This window comes from Dendrobates tinctorius, unplaced genomic scaffold (assembly GCF_039654945.1).
Source record: "Dendrobates tinctorius isolate UK_male_01 unplaced genomic scaffold, ASM3965494v1 ptg000154l, whole genome shotgun sequence".
NCBI classification, from domain to species: domain Eukaryota; kingdom Metazoa; phylum Chordata; class Amphibia; order Anura; family Dendrobatidae; genus Dendrobates; species Dendrobates tinctorius.
Window position 1 is genome coordinate 17,794,526 of NW_027361821.1, and position 21,997 is coordinate 17,816,522.

Consider the following 21,997-nt stretch of genomic DNA (forward strand, 5'->3'; position numbering starts at 1 on the left):
CGAGGGGGTGCAGTCAGGGGTGATTCCGGAACGAGGGGGTGCAGTCAGGGGTGATTCCGGGGCGAGGGGGTGTAGTCAGGGTGATTCCGGAGCGAGGGGGTGCAGTCAGTCAGGAGTGAAAGGAGAGATGAGGTAATGGGGCCCTGATTTATCCCTAAGTAACTTAGCCCCTCCCCCTCTCTCACCCCAGACTAAAGGCCCCCCCCATTTGCACTTACTTTTAAGCTGGCAGGGGGCCCTCCTTCAACCATTGCAGCTGTAGTAGGGAGTTAGAGATGAGCGACTTTGCCTTTTTTCGGGTCGAGTCGGGTTTCATGAAACCTGACTTTCGCAAAAGTTGGGTTGAACGAAATCGGACGATTTTTGTGAAAAGTCGAAGGCCGACTGAAACACGAAACCCAATGCAAGTCAATGGGGAAGCAGAGTCGGCAGGGAGGGGAGGACAGGAAACACACCTACAGTGCCCTTTTGAATGCCAAAAACATCAATTCTTATTACTGAAGCATTTCAACCTTAATTTATTTCATAATACTAGTTACGCACTGAAAAATGGGGGTTATTTGGCTAAATTTGTGGGGGGTAGGGCTGGCTCCAGGTTTTCATGTGCTCTGGGCCAAAGAGCACCCCTTTAACACATAGCACAACTCATGATGCTCCGATACGGCAGAGAAATAGCGGTATAGTACAATGAAAAATACTTCACTTTTTACATCTCATGACTGATATCCATTTTAAATTCTCCAATAGCTCCAAAAACGGACAGTATATTACTCCATACAGTATTATGGCCGCCGCATAGTGCGCTATACAGAGTAATAAGGCCCATATATTTCTCCATACAGAATCATTGGTCCCATATAATGTTTGAAACAGTATATGATGAGCTCCACATAATGCTACAGTATATGTTGGTCCCCATGGATGAAGCTGCACTGTCTTATGGGCCCAAATAATGCTCCTTAAATAATGGGCCCCATTTCTAATGCTCTAGTGTATAATGGGCCCTGTAAATGCTGCTCCAGTGTCTGATGTCCACCTTTGGAATGCTCCAGTGTATAGTGGGCCCCATATATCATTCTCCAGAGTATAGTGCACCCCAAAATTGCTGTCCCAACATTGAAAACAATTAAATAAGTCTCCTAAAATAAGTCTCCTCGCTAGGGAATCCCTGTACTAGTCTGGGCGTACAGACATGATGTCATTGTGCTCTCTGATCAGAATATCACTGTCAGGAAACGCGGAAGACGTCATGGTGGTGGAGCAGGGAGAGGTAAGTATTTCAACTTTGCAAGTGCTGTGATCCTGAGCAAGCAGGGGGGCCCACTCGTTGGCGACGGCACTGGCACAGGGCCCCTCATAGTACGGCGGTGTGTCTGACAGCGGGTGGGCCGAACCTGCACTTTCATCTGCACCTTCCTCTTTGTCACCGTGTAAGGTGGTACAGTATATGGGAAGGGTAACCTGAGTTTCATCAGGGTCAGATTCTGGCTGTGTAGAGTGTGAGGGGAATGTAGTGGTCTGGGTCAATGTACCAGCAGAATCATCTAGCAGTGGCTGGGCATCAGTGCACTTGTGGCGCCCCCAGGAGTACGGTCACCACAGTGGCATTACCTTCCTCCTAGGGAGTGTGATGTAATGCTTGGGAGCAACGAAGGATCTCTAGTAGTTAAACCAACACACAACACATTTCCCACTCCAGGCCAGCAGGGAGACCTCTGAACCTGACTGCTGAGGAGCTGCTCTCTGTGGTCGGGAGGAGGTAAGTTAGGGCAGGGAAGGGGAAGTGTGTGAACGTGAGAAGGGGAGCTGGAGGATGAGCAGAGTTAAGGCTCACTCCTAGCTGGAGCGCATGGTCCGGATTCCGGTCTCCGAGTTTGTAAGGACACTGACGTTCCTGCAGCTGAAACCGGAGGAAGTAGCAGTTGTAAATGCTCTGTACCCAACTAAGGCTCGGAGGCCCCAGCAGCGACATGTGGGAGCCAGAAGGAAAAGGCTACGGCTGCCTGCCATACGAGAAAGTTCCAAAATAGAGTCAACAGGGGGATCTTCATTGAACTCAGCACTGCGAGTACCTCAAATAAGCGCTAGAACGGAGGCCACACTACCTATCTGCAGAGAGAGAATTCCAAATTGGCTTCCAGGCTGACCAACTCCTTCTCCATCTGTACTCTGGGTCCTGGACGGCACTTACCAAGTACAGGTAAAGGAACTGCACGACTGTGTCTGTCATCTTTCTCCTGCGCCTGGCACACGGCTCTGCTGCATCCTGCACTGCACACCATCTACCTACTCTTTCATCTGCCCTGCAACTACGGCCCTACCTGTGCAGGGCCTCTACATCTTAGCTGCACCACAACATCTGTCTCAGAGAAGCGACACTGCAGCGCTGGTCAATCTAATCAGAAACCACAGGTGGCGTCATGTATCATTCACATATAAATGTAATTCACCCCTTTGCACGGACGCCCAGGGCCACAGAACGGGTCACCGCCACCGTGACACATCCCTGTGAGACACCAGCCCGGTACCGATTAACCCCACTGCCCTGGCTGGCCACCCACACTCCATGTCCGATTCATCTTGGACTGGGGAATTCACGATTTGACTTGATAACCCAGGCATGGTATGATAGAAAGAGCTACATGGACTAATGTGAAGTGTGGCCTGCTGCATCATTCACTTTGGGTGGGGGTGCAGGACACAAGGAAAGGGGTTCTTCCTGACCAGGAGCCAGCACTTGACGACTCAGTGCTTGCATTTTTTGAAACTTCAGAAGAGGAGGGCATATTTGCTGGAGTCTGTTTCGGCAATGTAAGCCAAAACCAGTTCCTCATGCTCCGGCTTTAAAAGCGGTTAACCTACTCCCAGAAAAGGTAGCCTTCCAGGCGTTCCGGAGCCAGACCATGATGCAGGCTCAACACCTCCTGCCTTAGCTGCTATTGTGCTTTTGCCACTACCAGCAGATGCACCACCATCATCAGCACCAGCTGGCCCCCCCCCACGCCCACGTCCGCGGCCTCTTCCACCAAACTTCAAAATTTAGCACAAAATAGACACAAAATGACATCAGATATATGGCACTGTATCAGAAGCGTACAGCTCTATTTACTCAAAGGATAATTGTCAATCTCCATATATATTCCATCAGTCACACAGAGACGCTCACAGGCTCAGTATGGATTAGACAAGAATATAAAAAGTAGACAAAGTGTACAGTATCATCAGATAGCAGGTATATATAGCATAGTTTAAACATTAACAATGTATGTCTATATATCAGGAGTAGTGTTGAGCCACCCCGCTAGTGTTTTGGTTCGTCGCACAAGAGGCAAGATTGTCGAATGTTCGTCGAACCACATTGAAAACAATGGCAGGCGAACACAAACACATACAAACACATAGAAAACAATTACAAAACACCTTAAAAGGTGTCCCAAAGCCGAAAAAATGCTCAGAAGACAAAATTTAACATATGGAAAAGGGCAACTACATTAGAAAAGAGGTGGTGGAGTAAAAGGAGGAGGTGGAGGAGACACAGATATAGGCTTGTCATGCCCTTATGAAGTCAAGAAAGGCTGGAATAAAAATGTAAAATACAAACCAAAAAAAAAAATTCTGAAATCGAACACGATCATATACCGTCGGACTTCCCACCAATAAATTATGCCAACTGGCGATCGGGCGGCGTTATTCCCACGAACTTCCAAACAGCGTCCATGATGGCAAAGTGCTTGCTTTCCGGGGGCAGTATGATTGCAAAGCTGAACCTTAAAAGAATGTCCCAAAGTGCACCACCAGGAGTGGAGCCTGCGGCTTAATTGGACTCCACCCGGGAAACCACAACCATGCCACCTCAAGAAAAGATGTACACATTGAAAGTTTTGTCGATTCTGTGTGTGGTGTGGTATGTCCGTTTGTAGTTGTGCTAGCGATTTGCCAGCTTTATTCCGTTAACGAACGAGACTCCGGCATGCCCCCGCGGTACGCGTCAAGCTTACTAGAGGGATACGCGAGGCTCTGGCAATAACAGGTCTATCATGGCCTTACATGTCCGGGGCTGCATGCGTGCTACACTGAGAGGACCAGCTTTTGTCGCTTACAGGTGCAGATAACCCGCTGAACACCGTTAGTGATGGGGATCTGTGATTCCAATTATTCCCTGCGAACGATGATTTCCCAGTAAGTGCAGGTCAACCGCAATTCCTGAATTAGGCCTAACGGGCATTCCTGAAAAAATGCAAAAAATTACGTGTCCAAACCACAGGTGCTGTAGCTTGCTTAACAGCTCAGCAGCCGTTCTCAGGCCCAGTATGGATTCGACAAGATTCTAGAAAGTTGATAAAGGGTACAGTTTCACCGGATATCACGTATATATGTAGCATAGATTACACATTAAAAACCTATGTCTATATATCAGGAGGCAGGCTCAGACGGTCTCAGGCCCAGTATGGATTAGACGTGATTGGACAAAGGTGAGAAAGGGTACCGTATCACTGGATAGCAGGTATGTATACCATAGTTTACACATTAAAAACCTATGTCTATAGATCAGGAGGCAGACTCAGACGTTCTCAGGTCCGGTATGGATTTGACCAGATTGTACAAAGTTGAGAAAGGGTACATTATCACTGGATAGCAGGTATATATAGCATAGTTTAAACATTTAAAATCTCCGTGTTCTCAGTATGGATTAGACAACAATCTAAAAAGTCGAAAAAAGGAAATGCATTTGAAGCGTACACCAGTATACACTTTTGGTGGTATTTTTAAATCTTCATATATATTTCTGTCTCAGTAAGACAGTCCAGACTCTCCGCAATAGGAAATGAGATGCATACAATTACTGACATAAAGTCTAGTGATTGCAGAAATCTAGGTATTACTATTCACGGGAAAAACTTCTGTCACAATTCTCAGAGGCGATGCTGACCCTCAATTAATTAGTGTGTAGAGACAGCAAAAACCTTTCTTTGTGAAGAAAGTGTTGCTGTATCGCAGTACCGTTGATCCCATCGCCGTTACTCATATCCATCCAATTTTGATCACATTGAGAGATGTAAACATGGTGCTCACTGCCTATCATGATCTGTCACGTAACTTTGGAGTGCAAAACGCAGAAGCCACAGGCCGTAGGCGATTCAATTGGATTGGCATGAGAGGACACATTTAAAAATGTGCGCTGGAATGTCACATGTCTGTGGGTAGGAAAACTGTGAAAGCTGATGAGAAACCACCACTGCATCTCATTGTGAGTGGACGTCCATAAAAAATGGAAGCCATTGATCATCTGAAGCTAGAGCCCGGCCAGCGGGACAGGGCATAGCTACGTCTTAACCATCATCTTCTATCAGTTCACCAAATTTGTAGTGGCAGTCCCAATGAAGGATTTGACAGCCCAGACTACACAGCGGAGGAGCAGGGAGAGGTAAACATTGCAAATTCTGGGGCCCTGCCTAAGCAAGGGGGGCCCACTCGTGGGCGTCGGTACTGGCACTGGGCCCCTCATAGTACGGCGGTGTGTCTGACGGCGGGTGTGCACCTGTCATGTCGGACACTGTTCACACCAGGGTGTCCGGCAGACAGCAGTAATACCCTATTCCACTACAGTATGCTCAGGGACTTTGTTGGGTATTCTGTTCCAGTCGGGATAGGGTTAACCAGGTTGTCATGCTGGCTGAGGGCTGGGCCACGCCCTTGGTCTTTAAATAGTCCGTCCTGACTATGGGCGTCGCCGACTATAGCTTTTGCCTAGTGCTAGCAATACCGGTCAGCAGTGGTGGTTTTGGAGCATCTGATATTTGGTGCAGTATATCTCTCAGTTGTTCTTTCTCCTATCTGTTATATATATATACAGTGGGGAAAAAAAGTATTTAGTCAGTCAGCAATAGTGCAAGTTCCACCACTTAAAAAGATGAGAGGTGTCTGTAATTTACATCATAGGTAGACCTCAACTATGGGAGACAAACTGAGAAAAAAAATCCAGAAAATCACATTGTCTGGTTTTTTTTCATTTTATTTGCATATTATGGTGGAAAATAAGTATTTGGTCAGAAACAAAATTTCATCTCAATACTTTGTGATATATCCTTTGTTGGCAATGACAGAGGTCAAACGTTTTCTGTAAGTCTTCACAAGGTTGCCACACACTGTTGTTGGTATGTTGGCCCATTCCTCCATGCAGATCTCCTCTAGAGCAGTGATGTTTTTGGCTTTTCGCTTGGCAACACGGACTTTCAACTCCCTCCAAATGTTTTCTATAGGGTTGAGATCTGGAGACTGGCTAGGCCACTCCAGGACCTTGAAATGCTTCTTACGAAGCCACTCCTTCGTTGCCCTGGCGGTGTGCTTTGGATCATTGTCATGTTGAAAGACCCAGCCACGTTTCATCTTCAATGCCCTTGCTGATGGAAGGAGGTTTGCACTCAAAATCTCACGATACATGGCCCCATTCATTCTTTCATGTACCCGGATCAGTCGTCCTGGCCCCTTTGCGGAGAAACAGACCCAAAGCATGATGTTTCCACCACCATGCTTTACAGTAGGTATGGTGTTTGATGGATGCAACTCAGTATTCTTTTTCCTCCAAACACGACAAGTTGTGTTTCTACCAAACAGTTCCAGTTTGGTTTCATCAGACCATAGGACATTCTCCCAAAACTCCTCTGGATCATCCAAATGCTCTCTAGCAAACTTCAGACGGGCCCGGACATGTACAGGCTTAAGCAGTGGGACACGTCTGGCACTGCAGGATCTGAGTCCATGGTGGCGTAGTGTGTTACTTATGGTAGGCCTTGTTACATTGGTCCCAGCTCTCTGCAGTTCATTCACTAGGTCCCCCCGCGTGGTTCTGGGATTTTTGCTCACCGTTCTTGTGATCATTCTGACCCCACGGGGTGGGATTTTGCATGGAGCACCAGATCGAGGGAGATTATCAGTGGTCTTGTATGTCTTCCATTTTCTAATTATTGCTCCCACAGTTGATTTCTTCACTCCAAGCTGGTTGGCTATTGCAGATTCAGTCTGGTGCAGGGCTACAATTTTGTTTCTGGTGTCCTTTGACAGCTCTTTGGTCTTCACCATAGTGGAGTTTGGAGTCAGACTGTTTGAGGGTGTGCACAGGTGTCTTTTTATACTGATAACAAGATTAAACAGGTGCCATTACTACAGGTAATGAGTGGAGGAAAGAGGAGACTCTTAAAGAAGAAGTTACAGGTCTGTGAGAGCCAGAAATCTTGATTGCTTGTTTCTGACCAAATACTTATTTTCCACCATAATATGCAAATAAAATGAAAAAAAAACAGACAATGTGATTTTCTGGATTTTTTTTTTCTCAGTTTGTCTCCCATAGTTGAGGTCTACCTATGATGTAAATTACAGACGCCTCTCATCTTTTTAAGTGGTGGAACTTGCACTATTGCTGACTGACTAAATACTTTTTTTCCCCACTGTATTTGGTTGCCCTTGCACAGTATTGTATTCCCTTGTGTATTAACGGTGTGGTGTTTCTTTTACCCCTGTCCATACGTATTTGTGGGGTCTGGTGTCTGGTCCCCTCACTGGGTGGAGGGTGGTGGGTTCAGCTTAGGGCTGGACAGGAGACAGGGACAGGGTGGAGGCCCAGGCAGGCACATCTTCAGTGTAAACCCTGGGTTGAGGGACAGACAGGGTTTTCCCTAGTCTGAGGGACACCGCAGGGCTCCCGGGGTTTTAGCCTAAAGTAACCTAGGCATACCATCACAGCACCCCCACCGTCAGAGACACTTGATTGCACTATGAGGGACCCTGTGCCAGTGCCCGTGCCCAAGAGCCGGCCCACCCACCTGTCCAGGGCAACGGCACTCGCACGGTTGCGTGCGCTAGGTGGTGACCCCGGCCATGGGGGGAGGAGGCAGCCCAGTTAGGGAGGTTTACAAAATGGCATATGTTGATGTGGGACATTCACCTGCTGCTTAAAGCGAAATTGGTCAAGTCCCAGGAAGAGGCGGACCAAAGAAAGCCATTTTTCTGTCAACCTATGTGTCATCAGGGTAAGATGTGACAAAATTCTTGGAAACCCATGCATGGTTCAATTTAATGAAGGTTAGATCATCCACATTTTGGGTCAAGAGACGGGTCCTTTTTTCTGTCAGGATTGATCCAGCAGCACTGAAGACTCTTTCCGATAGCACACTTGCAGCTGGGCAAGCGAGCTCCTGTAAGGCATATTGTGACAATTCAGGCCAGGTGTCCAGTTTAGTGGCCCAATAGTCAAATGGGAATGACCTGTGAGGGAGATCATCGATATGGGTCGAGAAGTAGTTTGTAACCATAGTTGACAAGTGCTGTCTCCTGTCACTTTCAGTCGATGCAGTATTACCAGTCGTGTGAGCGGGACTTGAAAAATCAGTCCACAACATGGTCATGAAACCCCTGTCTCCAACGCCACTTCTGATGTGTGCACCACCAACACCTCTTCCAAGTTGCCCCCGGCCCCTACGGCTCGTGTGACAACCATCACCGCTGCTGTGTGCTGGGAATGCCTCAACCAACCGGTTTACCAGAGTTGCTTGTTTGTTAGCCAATATTAGGTCAAGGTTCTCCTGTGGCATAATGTTTTGGAATTTGCCTTTATAGCGTGGATCCAGGATGCTGGCCAACTAGTAGTCGTCATCGTTCATCATTTTGGCAATGCGGGGGTCCCTTTTTAGGATCTGCAAGGCATAATCTGACATGTGGGCCAATGTTCCCGGTGTCAATGATGCACTGCGAGTGCTGGGTGGAGGAGCACTTTCTGGCAAATTCACATCCCTCCAGTCACGCACAAACCCTGTACCAGACCTTGCCACGCCAACATTTTCTCTTGCCCAACAAGAAGCATCCTCCTCCCCTAAATAATAATCCCCATCATCATCCTCCTCCTCGTCCAGGAGAGTTCCCGGAGCAGACAATGGCTGACTGTCATCAAGGCTTCCCTCCTCCTCTTCCTCATCATCCTCGGCTGCAGACGCCTGCTCCTTAATGTGCGTCAAAACTTGCATGAGCAGACGCATAAGTGGGATGCTCATGCTTATGATGGCGTCGTCTGCGCTTACCAGACATGTGCATTCCTCAAAACACTGAAGGACTTTACAGAGGTCTTTCAGCTTCGACCACTGCACACCTGTCAACTCCATGTCTGCTCTCAAAGTGCCTGCCAGTGTACCCTCCCACAAATGCATTACGGCCTGCCTCTGTTCGCACAGCCGCTCAACCATGTGCAGGGTGGAGTTCCACCTTGTTGCAACGTCGATAATTAGGCGGTGCTTGGGAAGGTGGGGCAATCGCTGCAGCTTCTGCATACGACTGGCGGATGTGCGAGCACAGTCTTCGGACTTTCTGGAGCAGGCCTGTTAACTCCGGATAATTATTGAGGAAGCACTGCACCACCAGGTTCAAGGTGTGAGCCAAGCAAGGTATGTGTCTGAGTTTTGAAAGGGCTATGGCTGCCACAAAATTCCGGCCGTTATCACTAACTACCTTGCCTGCCTCAAGATGTAGACTGCCCAGCCATGACTCAGTTTGTCGCTGAAAGTAGTCGGCCAGTACCTCTGCGGCGTGTCTGTCGCCCAAACACATCATCTTCAAAACAGCCTGCTGACGCTTTCCACTAGCTGATCGATAGGGGGACACCTCGTGTGCAACACTGGCAGCTGCGGATGGAGTGCTCGTGCGACTGCGCTCTGTGGACGAGCTTTCGCTTCTGGAGGAGGAAGAGGACGAGGGTCGAACGCCTACAGCCAACTGTTTCCTATACCGTGGGCTAGGCAGCACTGTTCCACCACCGCTGTCCCCTGTGGACCCTGCATCCACCACATTAACCCAGTGCGCAGTGATGGACATGTAACGGCCCTGGCCAAGCCTACTGGACCATGCATCAGTTGTGAGGTGCACCTTTCCACTCACTGATTGCTTGAGTGCATGTACAATGCGGTCTTTCACATGAAGGTGGAGGGCTGGGAGGCTTTGCTAGAAAAGAAGTGGTGACTGGGTAGGTCATAGCGTGGTACTGCGTAGGCCATGAGTTCGCGGAAAGCTGCGCTTTCAACCAACCGATAGGGCATTATCTCTAACAGATTAGTTTGGCAATGTGGGCATTCAAACCCAGCGTACGCGGATGAGAGGATGAGTACTTTCTTGTCCTACTCATAATCTCTGGTAGGGTGAGCTTGGCTTGAGAGCTGCATATGGTCGAACTAGCGGTGGACATGGTGGACTGAGAGAGGGTTGATGATGGTGATGGAGTTGGTGTTCTTTCTGATGGCCAAGATTCAGTCTTTCGTTGCAATAACAGTGTGATTCCCTGACTGATTTGCCCTTGTGACGACAACTCAACATTTGCTGCTGGTGGTGTGCTAACCGGTGGACTTACAGTGGGGGAAACAATGTAGTGTTGCTGACTACCTTCTTTGGGAGCAGTTGCACATGTGGTACGTGAGGTTTGGTAGTCCGTCCACGCTTGCAAGTGCATGGTGGTTAAATGTTTTAGCATGCAACTGGTATTCAAATTTCTCAGATTTTTCCCTCGGCTAAAGGTTTTTGCGCACTTCTTACAGATAACCTTTGCCTGATCATTAGGATTTTGTTCAAAAAAGTGCGACACTGCACTCTTCCTACTATGGAAGACATTTTGAGGCCTTGCACGCTGTGCTATTTTGACCGTCTGGCCAAGCTGTCCTGCAACTCTTTTTGTTTTTGTAACCTGTTTTTGGACTGCTCCGGGCCTGCCAGATAACAGCTGTTGTGATGTCGATGCCCGCTGCTGATGCTCCTCCTCCTCTTCTGAGCTATTGGCAGCGGCACCCTCTTCCCCCAATGGATGCCAATCTGGGTCAACAACTGGGTCATCCATCACCTCCTCTTCAATGTCATGTGCACCTTCCTCTGTGTCACCATGTATGGTGGTATTGTATGCTGGAAGGGGCACCTGAGTTTCATCAGGGTCAGATTCTTCCTCAGTACACTGCGAGGACAATGTTGTGCTCTGAGTGAATGTACCAGCAGAATCATCTATCAGTGGCTGTGCATCAGTGCACTCCATGTCAGATTCATCTTGGCCTGGGTAATTCACGATTTGACTTGATAACCCAGGCATGGTATGTGAAAACAGCTCCATGGAGTAATCTGTTGTGTGGCCTGCTGCATCCTTCAATTTTGGTTGGGGTGAAGGACACAAGGAAAGGTGTGGTTCATGACCATGAGCCTCCAATGATGACTCAGTGCTTTTATTTTTTAAAACTTCAGAAGAGGAGGCGATAGAGCTGGAGGCTGAGTCAGCAATGTAAGCCAAAACTTGTTCTTGAAGCTCCGGCTTTAAAAGCGGTTTACCTACTCCCAGAAAAGGGAGCCTTCGAGGCCTTGTGGAGCCAGATGATGACGCAGGCTCAACACCTCCTGCATTAGGTGCTATTTTGCTTTTGCCACTACCAGCAGATCCACCACCAACACCAACATTACCAGCTGCCAACCCCCCGCCCACTTCCACGGACTCTTCCACCACACTTCCTCATTTTTGGGGAAAATATACCCAAAAAAACACCAACTATATGGTACTGTAAAACAAGGTACAAGGTGTATACAGTAGTGGGGAGAATTTGAATCTCTCTTGACTTCAGGGCACAGTTGGATTCTGTCAGGCCCTGTTTATATTACACCGCAATGTGACAGGAAGATTCTGGATGGTGGAAGAAAGGTGTATAGAGGACTGGGGAGAATTTGAATCTCTCTAGACTTCAGGACACAGTTGGATTCTGTCAGGCCCTGTTTATATTACACCGCAATGTGACAGGCAGATTCTGGATGGTGTAAGAAAGGTGTATAGAGGACTGGGGAGAATTGGAATCTCTCTAGACTTCAGGACACAGTTGAATTCTGTCAGGCCCTGTGTATATTACACCGCAATGTGACAGGAAGGAATTGCCTAGTGTATGACAAACTACAAGGTGTATATAGAATTGGGCAGAATTGGAATCTCCCTAGAGTGTAGGTCCTCGGCTTTTCCTTACAGAGTCACACACTTAGCTTCAATTTGGCCGTAATAACAGCCGTTACACGGTACTGTGAGAGGAGAGTACACGTACACCGCTGTATGGTGTATGTAAAATTGTCAAGCTCCGTGTTTTTGGATACGGACTGACACACGCTGTCTCTCTCTAGTTTTCAATGTAATCAAACTGCAGATATACTAAACTGTTTGAAAAACGGTCAAAACTATAAGGTGTAGGTCTGTAAGAACTGACAAACTCCTCGGCTTTTCCTTACAGAGTCACACACTTAGCTTCAATTTGGCCGTGATAACAACCGTTACACGGTACTGTGTGAGGAGCGTACACCGCTGTATGGTGTGTGAAAAAATGAACGCTCAGTACCACACCAGGACAAAACAATACAATTTGGATTGCTTTTAAAAAAGCAGTTTGAACACCAGTGTGCACACAGCAATGCAGCTAGCCTTAAAAGGCAGGCTAATCACCACCAGCGCTGCTGCACAAAAGCAAAAATCTTCACCTTTCACTGCACAGTAACTACAGTGAAAAGTGCTATCAGCAGAAGCAGGTTTTTTTCTTTTTACCTTCCTAACGCTCTCCCTACAGAATCAGCAGCTCTCCCTGTTCTGAGATCAGCATGAGTAACATGGCGGTTGGCGTGCACGCCCTTTTATTCCCCCTGTGACGCCCCACAAAGCAAGCCAATCAGTTGCATGCCCTTCTCCAAGATGGTGGTGACCGCTGCCTATGTCATCACGTTGCCCACAGTGTCCGTTCTTCCTGATTGGCTGAAAAAGGGCGCTAAAGCATCTTTTGGAACGCGACTTTGGTGCTAAAGTCGCCGACCTCGTGGCCGACCTCACGCTAAGGTCGGGTTTCGTTTCATGAAACCCGACTTTGGCGAAAGTCGGCGACTTTTGAATTTTTTCAACCCGTTTTGCTCAACTCTACTTACAAATAGCTCTCCCCAGTCTGCAGCAGCCGAACATGTGATGCCCGCCCGCACTGCTCTATGAGCAGTGAGCACGGAGCTGGGAGTAGTGGTGGTGACGTCACGCTGGGAGGAGTACTTCTCTGGGCTCCTCCCACAGAACAGTGAATATTAATTTTTCTTTAGTAGGGGGGTGTCACGGTCACGTGTGTCTGGACGCAGCGAGTACCGCAAGGCGAACCCATGTGTGATGGTGTGATATGTTATGTGGATATCATTTTTTGTATATTCCTATTTTTCTATTTCAGTCATTTTCATAGTGTTTTTCTTATTACATTGTAAGTCTACAGCCTCACTGTATCTGTCTCTTGATGACCCCCTGTAGTGCATTAATCCCTAAGGCCCTTTGTTATCCTCTGAGAGGCCTGGAAACCAGCCCCAACTTGTTTGACTACCCCTGGACAAGGAAGGGGGTGGGGGGAAGAACAGCAGCTGGACAGGTCAGTTCCGGTGTGGACAGGATTGTGTTCAGACAGCACTTCAGAGAGAGAAGGACCCATTTTATCCTCTGGTGCTAGAGTTTTGGAATCTCGTTTCCCTGGACATTTTATCCTGATACTGGACTGCATTCTTATTCTGGACTATCTTATCCTTTGTGTGGTGGACTGAATATGGACCTTTTCGTATTTTTGCCTGAATAAAGGTCTTGGAATTGTTCACTCTTCTATTGCTCTGTTGATTGTGTGATACCAGAGAAGGACCCCGTGACAACTGGTGGCAGCGGTGGGATCAACAGAGCGTAACCCAATGGAGAACCACCCACAGAGTGAGAACAGAAATTGGACTGTATGCAGTTTACAGGAGAGAGCCAGAGACCTGGGCCTGAACTACCAGGGACTGACTAAAGAGGCCTTAATCGATATACTGGTGGGCGCTAGCCCGGCCACCTCCTCCCAGATGTCTGAAGGACGAGCACTGGAGACAGGGATCCCCTTCCAGAAAAGCCAGTGGTTGGTGTGGTACGAAGAAGAGATGGCGGTTCTGGGCCCCGGCGTCTCTCAGGAGTACAAGGAGGAGGCTGCCCGCCGGGCACAGCGGAGACAGGAAGCAATGGAGCTTGAAAAATGGAGTAACGCAATGTGGAGTGTAACCCCAACAATCCGGGAGCCTGTACGAATCACCCGGACAGAGTTTAAGCCATTTGATGAGGCTTCTGGAGATGTGGAGGGGTTCTTCAAAGACTTTGAGCAGCAGTGTGCTGTGATGGAGGTGCCCCACTCTAGCTGGATGCGTTTGTTAGTGGGGCTCCTGAACGGAAGCATGGCGGAGGCTTACCGAACCATTGATGCACTGCGGAACTGGGATTATAACATTGTAAAGCGGACTATCCTGGATTACCATGCTATCACCCCAGACTCATATAGGGCCAAGTTCCGAGACCTCCCATGCACCACGGGGGGATCGTTTAGGATGTATGCACATAAGATGTCCGAGGCATGTCGGAGATGGCTGGAAGCAGAAAACGCCTTTACTGTGGAAGATGTTATACAGGCGTTCCTTATAGAACAATTTCTTGCCAAGTGCCCTGCAGAGGTACGGGAATGGGTCCGGGAGCGCACGCCGTGTACCGTGGATAGAGCTGCAGTCCTGACCGATGAAGCCCTTACTATCCGGCCGCAATGGAGGAGGCTTCTGGACAATGAACCACGGCCTGCTCCCGCGCCCCGTCCCCCTCCAATTATATCTGCCCTTCCACCTAGTCGCAAGCCAATGACAATCACGCCTCACAATCCTAGGCCCCAACAGTTCCAACCACGACCTGGGGGTATCACAGAGAAGAGGTGTTATGGGTGTGAGCAACCTGGACATTTGCAGTCTGGCTGTCCCTCCAGGATTCAGAGGGAGCCCCATGCAGCCCACCTCATCCAGTGCATCTTGTACACTCCACCACACCTGAGGAAGCGCTACCACCACCCCCACCAGAGTGGACCACCGACCACGGCACCATAGATACCCCTCCTGGAGTGTACGGACTCCGGCCTCTGTCCTTTAGCTACTCAGAGCAACGGCAACGCCACCTGCAGGATGTCTTTATTGATGGATACAAAGTGTCAGGATTTAGAGACACGGAGGCATTCTTGACTATCGCTGACCCCCGTGTGGTTCGACCCGAGGCAATTTACCAGGGTCTGGGAATTCCCATTGTCCTGGCGGGGGGTGCCCGCAAATATATACAGTGAGCTTCTGTGCGTTTGGATTATGGTTGTGGAGAAAAACTGTGTTGGATTGGAGTTATGGAGGACTTCCTGCAGATATCCTCCTTGGGAACGACATTGGGGAGTTACAGTGCCAATTTGTGGGAGCAGTCACCCGACTACAGGCCCTTCAAGCACTACGTCATCCGGACCCCACCGGGGAGCAACCACCACGAACCGCATCAGAGTCGGTAAGCAATACTTTCGCTGCTACTACATTGGGAAAGTCTTGGGACAGAGAGGAGTTTAGGCGAGAAATAGAGGGTGACACTACCTTAGCAGCCCTTAGGCGAAAGGCAGAAACTGGGCACATGGGAGATAATGGGGATGGCTTCACTCGAGAAAACGGACTGTATTATCGTGTAACAAAGGGAAGTGACCAGGGCAACCCTGACGCAACGACCAGGCAACTCATTGTCCCTCAGAAGTACAGGGCACAGCTACTTCAACTGGCCCATGACATCCCCTTGGCTGGGCATCAAGGGAGAAAAAGGACTGAAAAGAGACTCTCCCAAAGTTTTTACTGGCCGGGCGTCTCGCAGTCGGTAGCCCATTATTGCCGCACCTGCGATGTGTGCCAGCGAATGCGGCATCCAGGAGCTCGACATAAGGTACCCCTGCAATCCCTGCCCATAATTGAGGAACCATTTCAACGTGTAGCCGTCGACATTATAGGTCCTCTGGCCCACCCCAGCAGGTCGGGGAAAAAATATATCCTGACCTTGGTCGACTATGCCACTAGGTATCCTGAAGCTGTGGCCCTGTCCAGTATTACAGCAGTAAAGGTAGCCGAGGCCCTTGTTACCATCTTTACCCGGGTAGGGTTTCCTAGTGAAATATTGTCGGATCAAGGCACTCAGTTCATGTCAGATCTGGTCCAGTCCCTATGGCATACCTGTGGTGTTCGAGCCATTCGCACCACCCCATACCACCCGCAGACCAGCGGACTATGTGAACGCTTTAATGGAACCCTAAAAAATATGCTGAGGGCTTTTGTTGACATTGAAAAAGACTGGGAAAAGTACCTGCCACATCTCCTCTTCGCCTATCGGGAGGTTCCCCAAGAGTCCACAGGGTTCTCTCCCTTCGAACTACTGTTTAGCCGGAAGGTCCGTGGGCCTCTCACTCTTCTGAAAGAACATTTGGATGGAGACATCTCAGATACCGGAATGCCCATCGTTCCCTATGTTCTAGAGCTCAGATACCGTCTCGCCCAGCTAGCTACCTTTGCTAAAGAACATCAGTGAATGGCCCAGTCCAGACAAAAAAACCTGGTATGACCGTAATGCCAGGAACCGGGAATTTATGGAAGGACAGCAAGTGCTCATGATTACTGCTTCCCCTGCCAACAAGCTTCAAGCAGTGTGGGAAGGCCCTTATCAGGTTGTCAAGAAAATTAATGACACTAACTATGTTATTGCCCTGGACTCTAGCGGTCGACGACAGAAAACCGTCCACATTAACATGCTGAAAGACTACCACGACCCCAATCTCTGCCTGTTCTGGCTGTCTGCCACCCCCCTAGTGATACCGCCGCCGACGAGTATCTCCCAGATCTCCTCCAGGTTGCCCAAACGGGAGGATCACTGGAACAAGTGCCCCTGGGCTCCCATTTATCAGATATACAAAAGGACGATATTGTCGCCGTACTAAGGCCGAGGGCTGCTGCTTTCTCCTCAAAGCCGGGGAAGACTACTCTCACCAGCCACCATGTGGAAACCCCCGGACAACGCCCCATCCAGCAGGCTGCCTACCGGGTTCCAGAGGCTGTTCTAGGCATGATAAAGAACGAACTGGAGGAGATGAATCAACTGGGAGTTATTCAGCCATCTCACAGTTCTTGGGCCTCTCCTGTTGTCCTGGTCCCCAAGAAGGATGGTACAACACGATTCTGCGTTGATTACAGATGACTAAATGATGTCACCAAGAGTGATGCTTATCCCATGCCCAGGATTGATGATCTATTGGATCGTCTGGCCAGTGCCCAATTTGTGACCACGTCAGACTTGAGCAAGGGGTACTGGCAGATACCCCTAACGGAGGACGCTCGGGAGCGCTCAGCCTTCATTACTCCATTTGGGCTTTATGAGTTCCTGGGAATGCCCTTTGGGATGAAAACTGCCCCCGCTACTTTACAGAGACTGGTGGATCGACTGTTACAACAATGTCAGGACTTTGCCTGTGCTTACTTAGATGACATCGCCATTTTTAGCACAACCTGGGAGGAACATCTTAAACACTTGGGCATAGTGCTGGACTGTATCCTTACTGCAGGACTGACCATTCGCCCTGATAAGTGCCAAATAGGGATGGCTGAGGTGCAGTAACTCGGGCATAGAGTAGGGGGTGGGACACTAAGGCCTGAGCCTGCCAAGGTGGAAGCCATTAGCAACTGGTGTAGACCCCAGACTAAAAAGCAGGTACTTGCATTTTTAGGAACTGCTGGTTACTATCGCAAATTTGTTTCTAACTTCAGCACCTTGGCCAAGCCCCTAACCGACCTGACCCGCAAGAACATGCCTAGGAATGTGACGTGGACGACGGCATGCGAGGATGCCTTTTCAGCATTAAAGACTGCCCTCGTCACTGCTCCTGTCTTGGCTGCCCCAGATTATAAACGCAGGTTCCTCGTGCAGACAGATGCATCTACCTTTGGGATTGGGGCAGTACTTAGCCAAGTGAACGCCGCCGGAGAAGAACATCCTGTTGCTTTTGCCAGTCGGAAACTACTGGATCGGGAAGTTGCATATGCCACTATTGAAAAGGAGTGCCTTGCCATCGTATGGGCGCTAAAAAAATTGCAGCCATACTTGTATGGCAGAGACTTTACGATTGTTACAGACCACAATCCCCTCACATGGCTGAATCGCGTATCAGGGGACAATGGAAGATTGCTGCGGTGGAGCTTGTCCTTACAACCCTACAGCTTCTCCATCCAATACAAGCGGGGAAGCCAACACCAGAACGCCGATGGACTGTCTCGACAAGAAGAACCATAGGCTCCCCAGGCCGACCTACCCCTGCCACTGTACAAGGAACTATAAATGACTGAGCAATGTGGACTAAAGTGAGCAGGCCAGAGGTCTGTGTAGACTTCATGGCGTGCTCACTTATTATGGGGGGGAGAGGTTGTGATGGTGTGATATGTTATGTGGATATCATTTTTTTGTATATTCCTATTGTTCTATTTCAGTCATTTTCATAGTGTTTTTCTTATTACATTGTAAGTCTACAGCCTCACTGTATCTGTCTCTTGATGATCCCCTGTAGTGCATTAATCCCTAATGCCCTTTGTTCTCCTCTGGGAGGCCTGGAAACCGGCCCCAACTTGTTTGACTACCCCTGGACAAGGAAGGGGGTGGGGGGAAGAACAGCAGCTGGACAGGTCAGTTCCGGTGTGGACAGGATTGTGTTCAGACAGCACTTCAGAGAGAGAAGGACCCATTTTATCCTCTGGTGCTAGAGTTTTGGAATCTCGTTTCCCTGGACATTTTATCCTGATACTGGACTGCATTCTTATTCTGGACTATCTTATCCTTTGTGTGGTGGACTGAATATGGACCTTTTCGTATTTTTGCCTGAATAAAGGTCTTGGAATTGTTCACTCTTCGCTTGCTCTGTTGATTGTGTGATACCAGAGAAGGACCCCATGACACCATGACATGCGTGACCCTGGATACACCGCCTCCAGTAGGGCGAATTTAAATAATAAAACGTGCAGCTGGATACACCACCTCCAACTGGCGAATTTAGGTAATACACGTTATATATACAGTAGTCTGGAAACCCCGCCTCCAGTAAGGCGAATTTAAATAATAAAGGGGAAACCTGGGTAACAATAACAATGGTGGGCCCTGCGATATGGAATAGGGACGAGGAGACCTCCTGTACTCCTCTAAGCCAGTGTTCCTGCACTCCTAACGTTCCCTATGCCGGTTCCGCACCGGGCGACGCACGCGTACCTCAAACCCTGACTCGCCCTGCACCTAAACCCTCACTAGGGAATTGGTCGGTGCGGAAACTAATCCCACCACTGCAAACACACATAAGGGAAAATGACAATACAGGGGGAACACCACTTAGCTTTGCTCTGTTGCGTACGCTCCTAGCAACAGAGCCCACCACCTGCGTGCATCTTCTCCTCCAACCGGATCCATCACAATAACCGGATCCATCACTCTAGTGCAGCCTTGGAGCAGAGTCCACCACCAGTTGCAGCTGCTCAGTAAACAGAGTCCCAAAGATGAGTCCAGCTTTTACCAAAAAGTCCAGCATGCTCGAGTCCAACTTTTCTGCCAAGAAGTCAAGCATGCTTGAGTCCAGCTTTCAGCAACCAAGTCCAGCATGCTGAGTGCAACTCTCACCATAGTCTCCACTCCACCAAGCCATGCAAGCACTTCCTGCTGACACCATAAACTGTGATTCCACCATGCCATGCCAGCCCTTCTTGCAGACACCAACGTTGAACTCCACCAATCCATGCCAGCACTCCTTGCAGACTCCATAGCTGTCTCAACCCCTCTGGCTGGGCTGCCCAGGACTCTCATTCAGCTCCATACTCACCCAGGCTTGCTTCCCAAATGACGAACTATCAATATCACTAGTGATTGATACACCTGACACTCTTTTATAGAGCATTCACACCTGCACTATAATTACGTGCACTTAACCAAAGAAACTAAAGTGTACTACCGCTCATCACCACCGGGGCAACTAAGAACAAATGACACCACAGTGCAATAATTCTAATGGCCACCGGGGGCAATCACACCACTTTGGCACCCAATTTGTCCATTTAACTTGTCAGATCCCACCTGGATCATGACAGGGGGGACAGCAGAAGCCGGCTTCTGCTTCCTGGCACCCCCTGCTGCTCCGATGGTACGGGGCCCCCATAGCAGCTGCCCACTGGCTGGGGGCCCCTGGAGCAGTGGGGGCCCTAGACACTATGCTTGGGCCCACCGGAGAATCCTCCGGTGGGCCAGTCCGACCCTGCCCCCAACTCATAACTGCAGTCACTCTGTGTGACTGCAGACTTATGAATGCCCCCACCAGATGCACTGTGCACTGCAAGGATTTGCCAGGACCGGAGGGTGCGTTAGTTGTACGTACTTCCGGTCAGTGGGCGCGACATGCAGTGATAATGCGCAAGGCCACGCCCTCTAGTCGGCCACGCCCACTGACTACCGGCGTCAGTAGTCGGGGAATGGCCTTGTCTCCATACAAGTGTATGGAGCGAGGCCGTGCCCACTGGCTGGGAGTATGTATAACTCATACATATCCTCCGGTCCCAGGTCAGGAACCAGCAATTCCCTGCAGCGCACAGTGCGTGCATTGAGGGGAGTCATAAGTCTGCAGTGACAGAGTGACAGCTGACTTATTGATTTGGACCGGACAACTGCTTTTGACTCCTGCCATATTTATCTTATTAGGCAATGATACATTTATGTCTTTCACAAAACGTACCAGTCCGGCTCACATGTAGTGAAGTTTCCAGCGTTGACTTTCCTAAGCTGCGTACCTTTCATATACAGTATACACTTTCAAGCATAACATGTCATGTGCGTTTTGGTGTATGGTCTATAGTAATGATTTGCTATTTATGTCTGGTCTTCTAGGTATATGCTGTCCAAAATGGCCAAGTATACTCAATGGGAAAATTTAAAAACAGGGTGACGGGTACCAATACCACTGGGAATCTTACAATAACTATTTCCAACATGCAGCCGGAGGATACTGGAGTCTACAAGTGTTACGTGACCAACTTTCCAGAACCCGATGGTCAAGGTCAAGTTCAGCTGATTGTACAGGGTACGGACATTTTGAGCTATTTATATGCAGTGATTGCCTTATCATTGGGTATGAATGGAGACAGGATATTTCTTTTTATTCTTCATTAAAAAAAAAAAAACACACAACCCGAGTTTAAAAGAAAAAAAAAGAAAAAAAATCCCCAGGTTCGAACATTAGAATATTTAGTAGAAACTCAACATATTTGCAATTTAAGGTGGAATTAGTGTTTCATTGTACATTTAATATTTTGTTCCATAGCTTCACGTAAGATCTGTAAAATCTACAAGGTTGTGTGTGAACATGGATGAATATATCACGATCCCCCTGTCATTTTACCTAGTGCCGCTTCTTCTTTGATGAGCTGTCCCAATTTATTTTACAGTGGCTCCATCAACTCCACACTGCAGTATTCAAGGCAACATAGTGACTGGGCATGCCGTAAAGCTGGCCTGCCTTTCTGAGCAGGGGATGCCTCGCCCAGTGTACACCTGGAATAGAGTTGTGAACGGAATCCTAAAGCCAATTATTGCAGGTAAGTAAAGTAACAGGGTTGTGGAAAATCTGAGTAAAGAATGAAATGGTCCAGAGTGGAGATTAGCAGGTAAGCTTAGACCTTAGAGCATTTATCTGCAGATAAATAGTGTTACTGTTAGTGATGAGCGAATGTTCTCAGATAAGGTGTTATCCAAGTGGGAGAGTATCTTCGGCATGCTCGACTACCATGTTCGAGTTGCTGTGGATACATGTCCAACAGCGGTAACACATGCATGGCTGCCTGTTTGTTAAACAATCCCTGCATATGTTGCAGCTCTCGAAGAGCTGTGACATACAGCCGCTGGGACTCGAACATAATATTCAAGCACGCAGAAGATACCCTACCACATGAGCGTGCTCAGATAACACCTTATCCGAGCACGCTCGCTCATCACTGGTTACAATGCTGCTCTGCAGCCTTTACTGTAGCTGCGCCCATGTGACTGAAAGCTGGCGGCTCCGGGAAGGAAGTTCATTTTCTC

The 21,997-nt window shown here is 48.7% G+C and overlaps 1 protein-coding gene across 1 annotated transcript in view; it reads left to right on the top strand.

The window, feature by feature from the left end:
• VSIG1 (V-set and immunoglobulin domain containing 1) overlaps nucleotides 1-21,997 on the top strand; it is a 75,871-nt gene that overhangs the window by 45,754 nt on the left and 8,120 nt on the right. Inside the window, exons 3-4 of the mRNA XM_073547636.1 lie at nucleotides 20,807-20,999; nucleotides 21,364-21,513. Coding sequence (XP_073403737.1) covers nucleotides 20,807-20,999; nucleotides 21,364-21,513 — 343 coding nt within the window. The remainder of the gene's footprint in view (nucleotides 1-20,806; nucleotides 21,000-21,363; nucleotides 21,514-21,997) is intronic.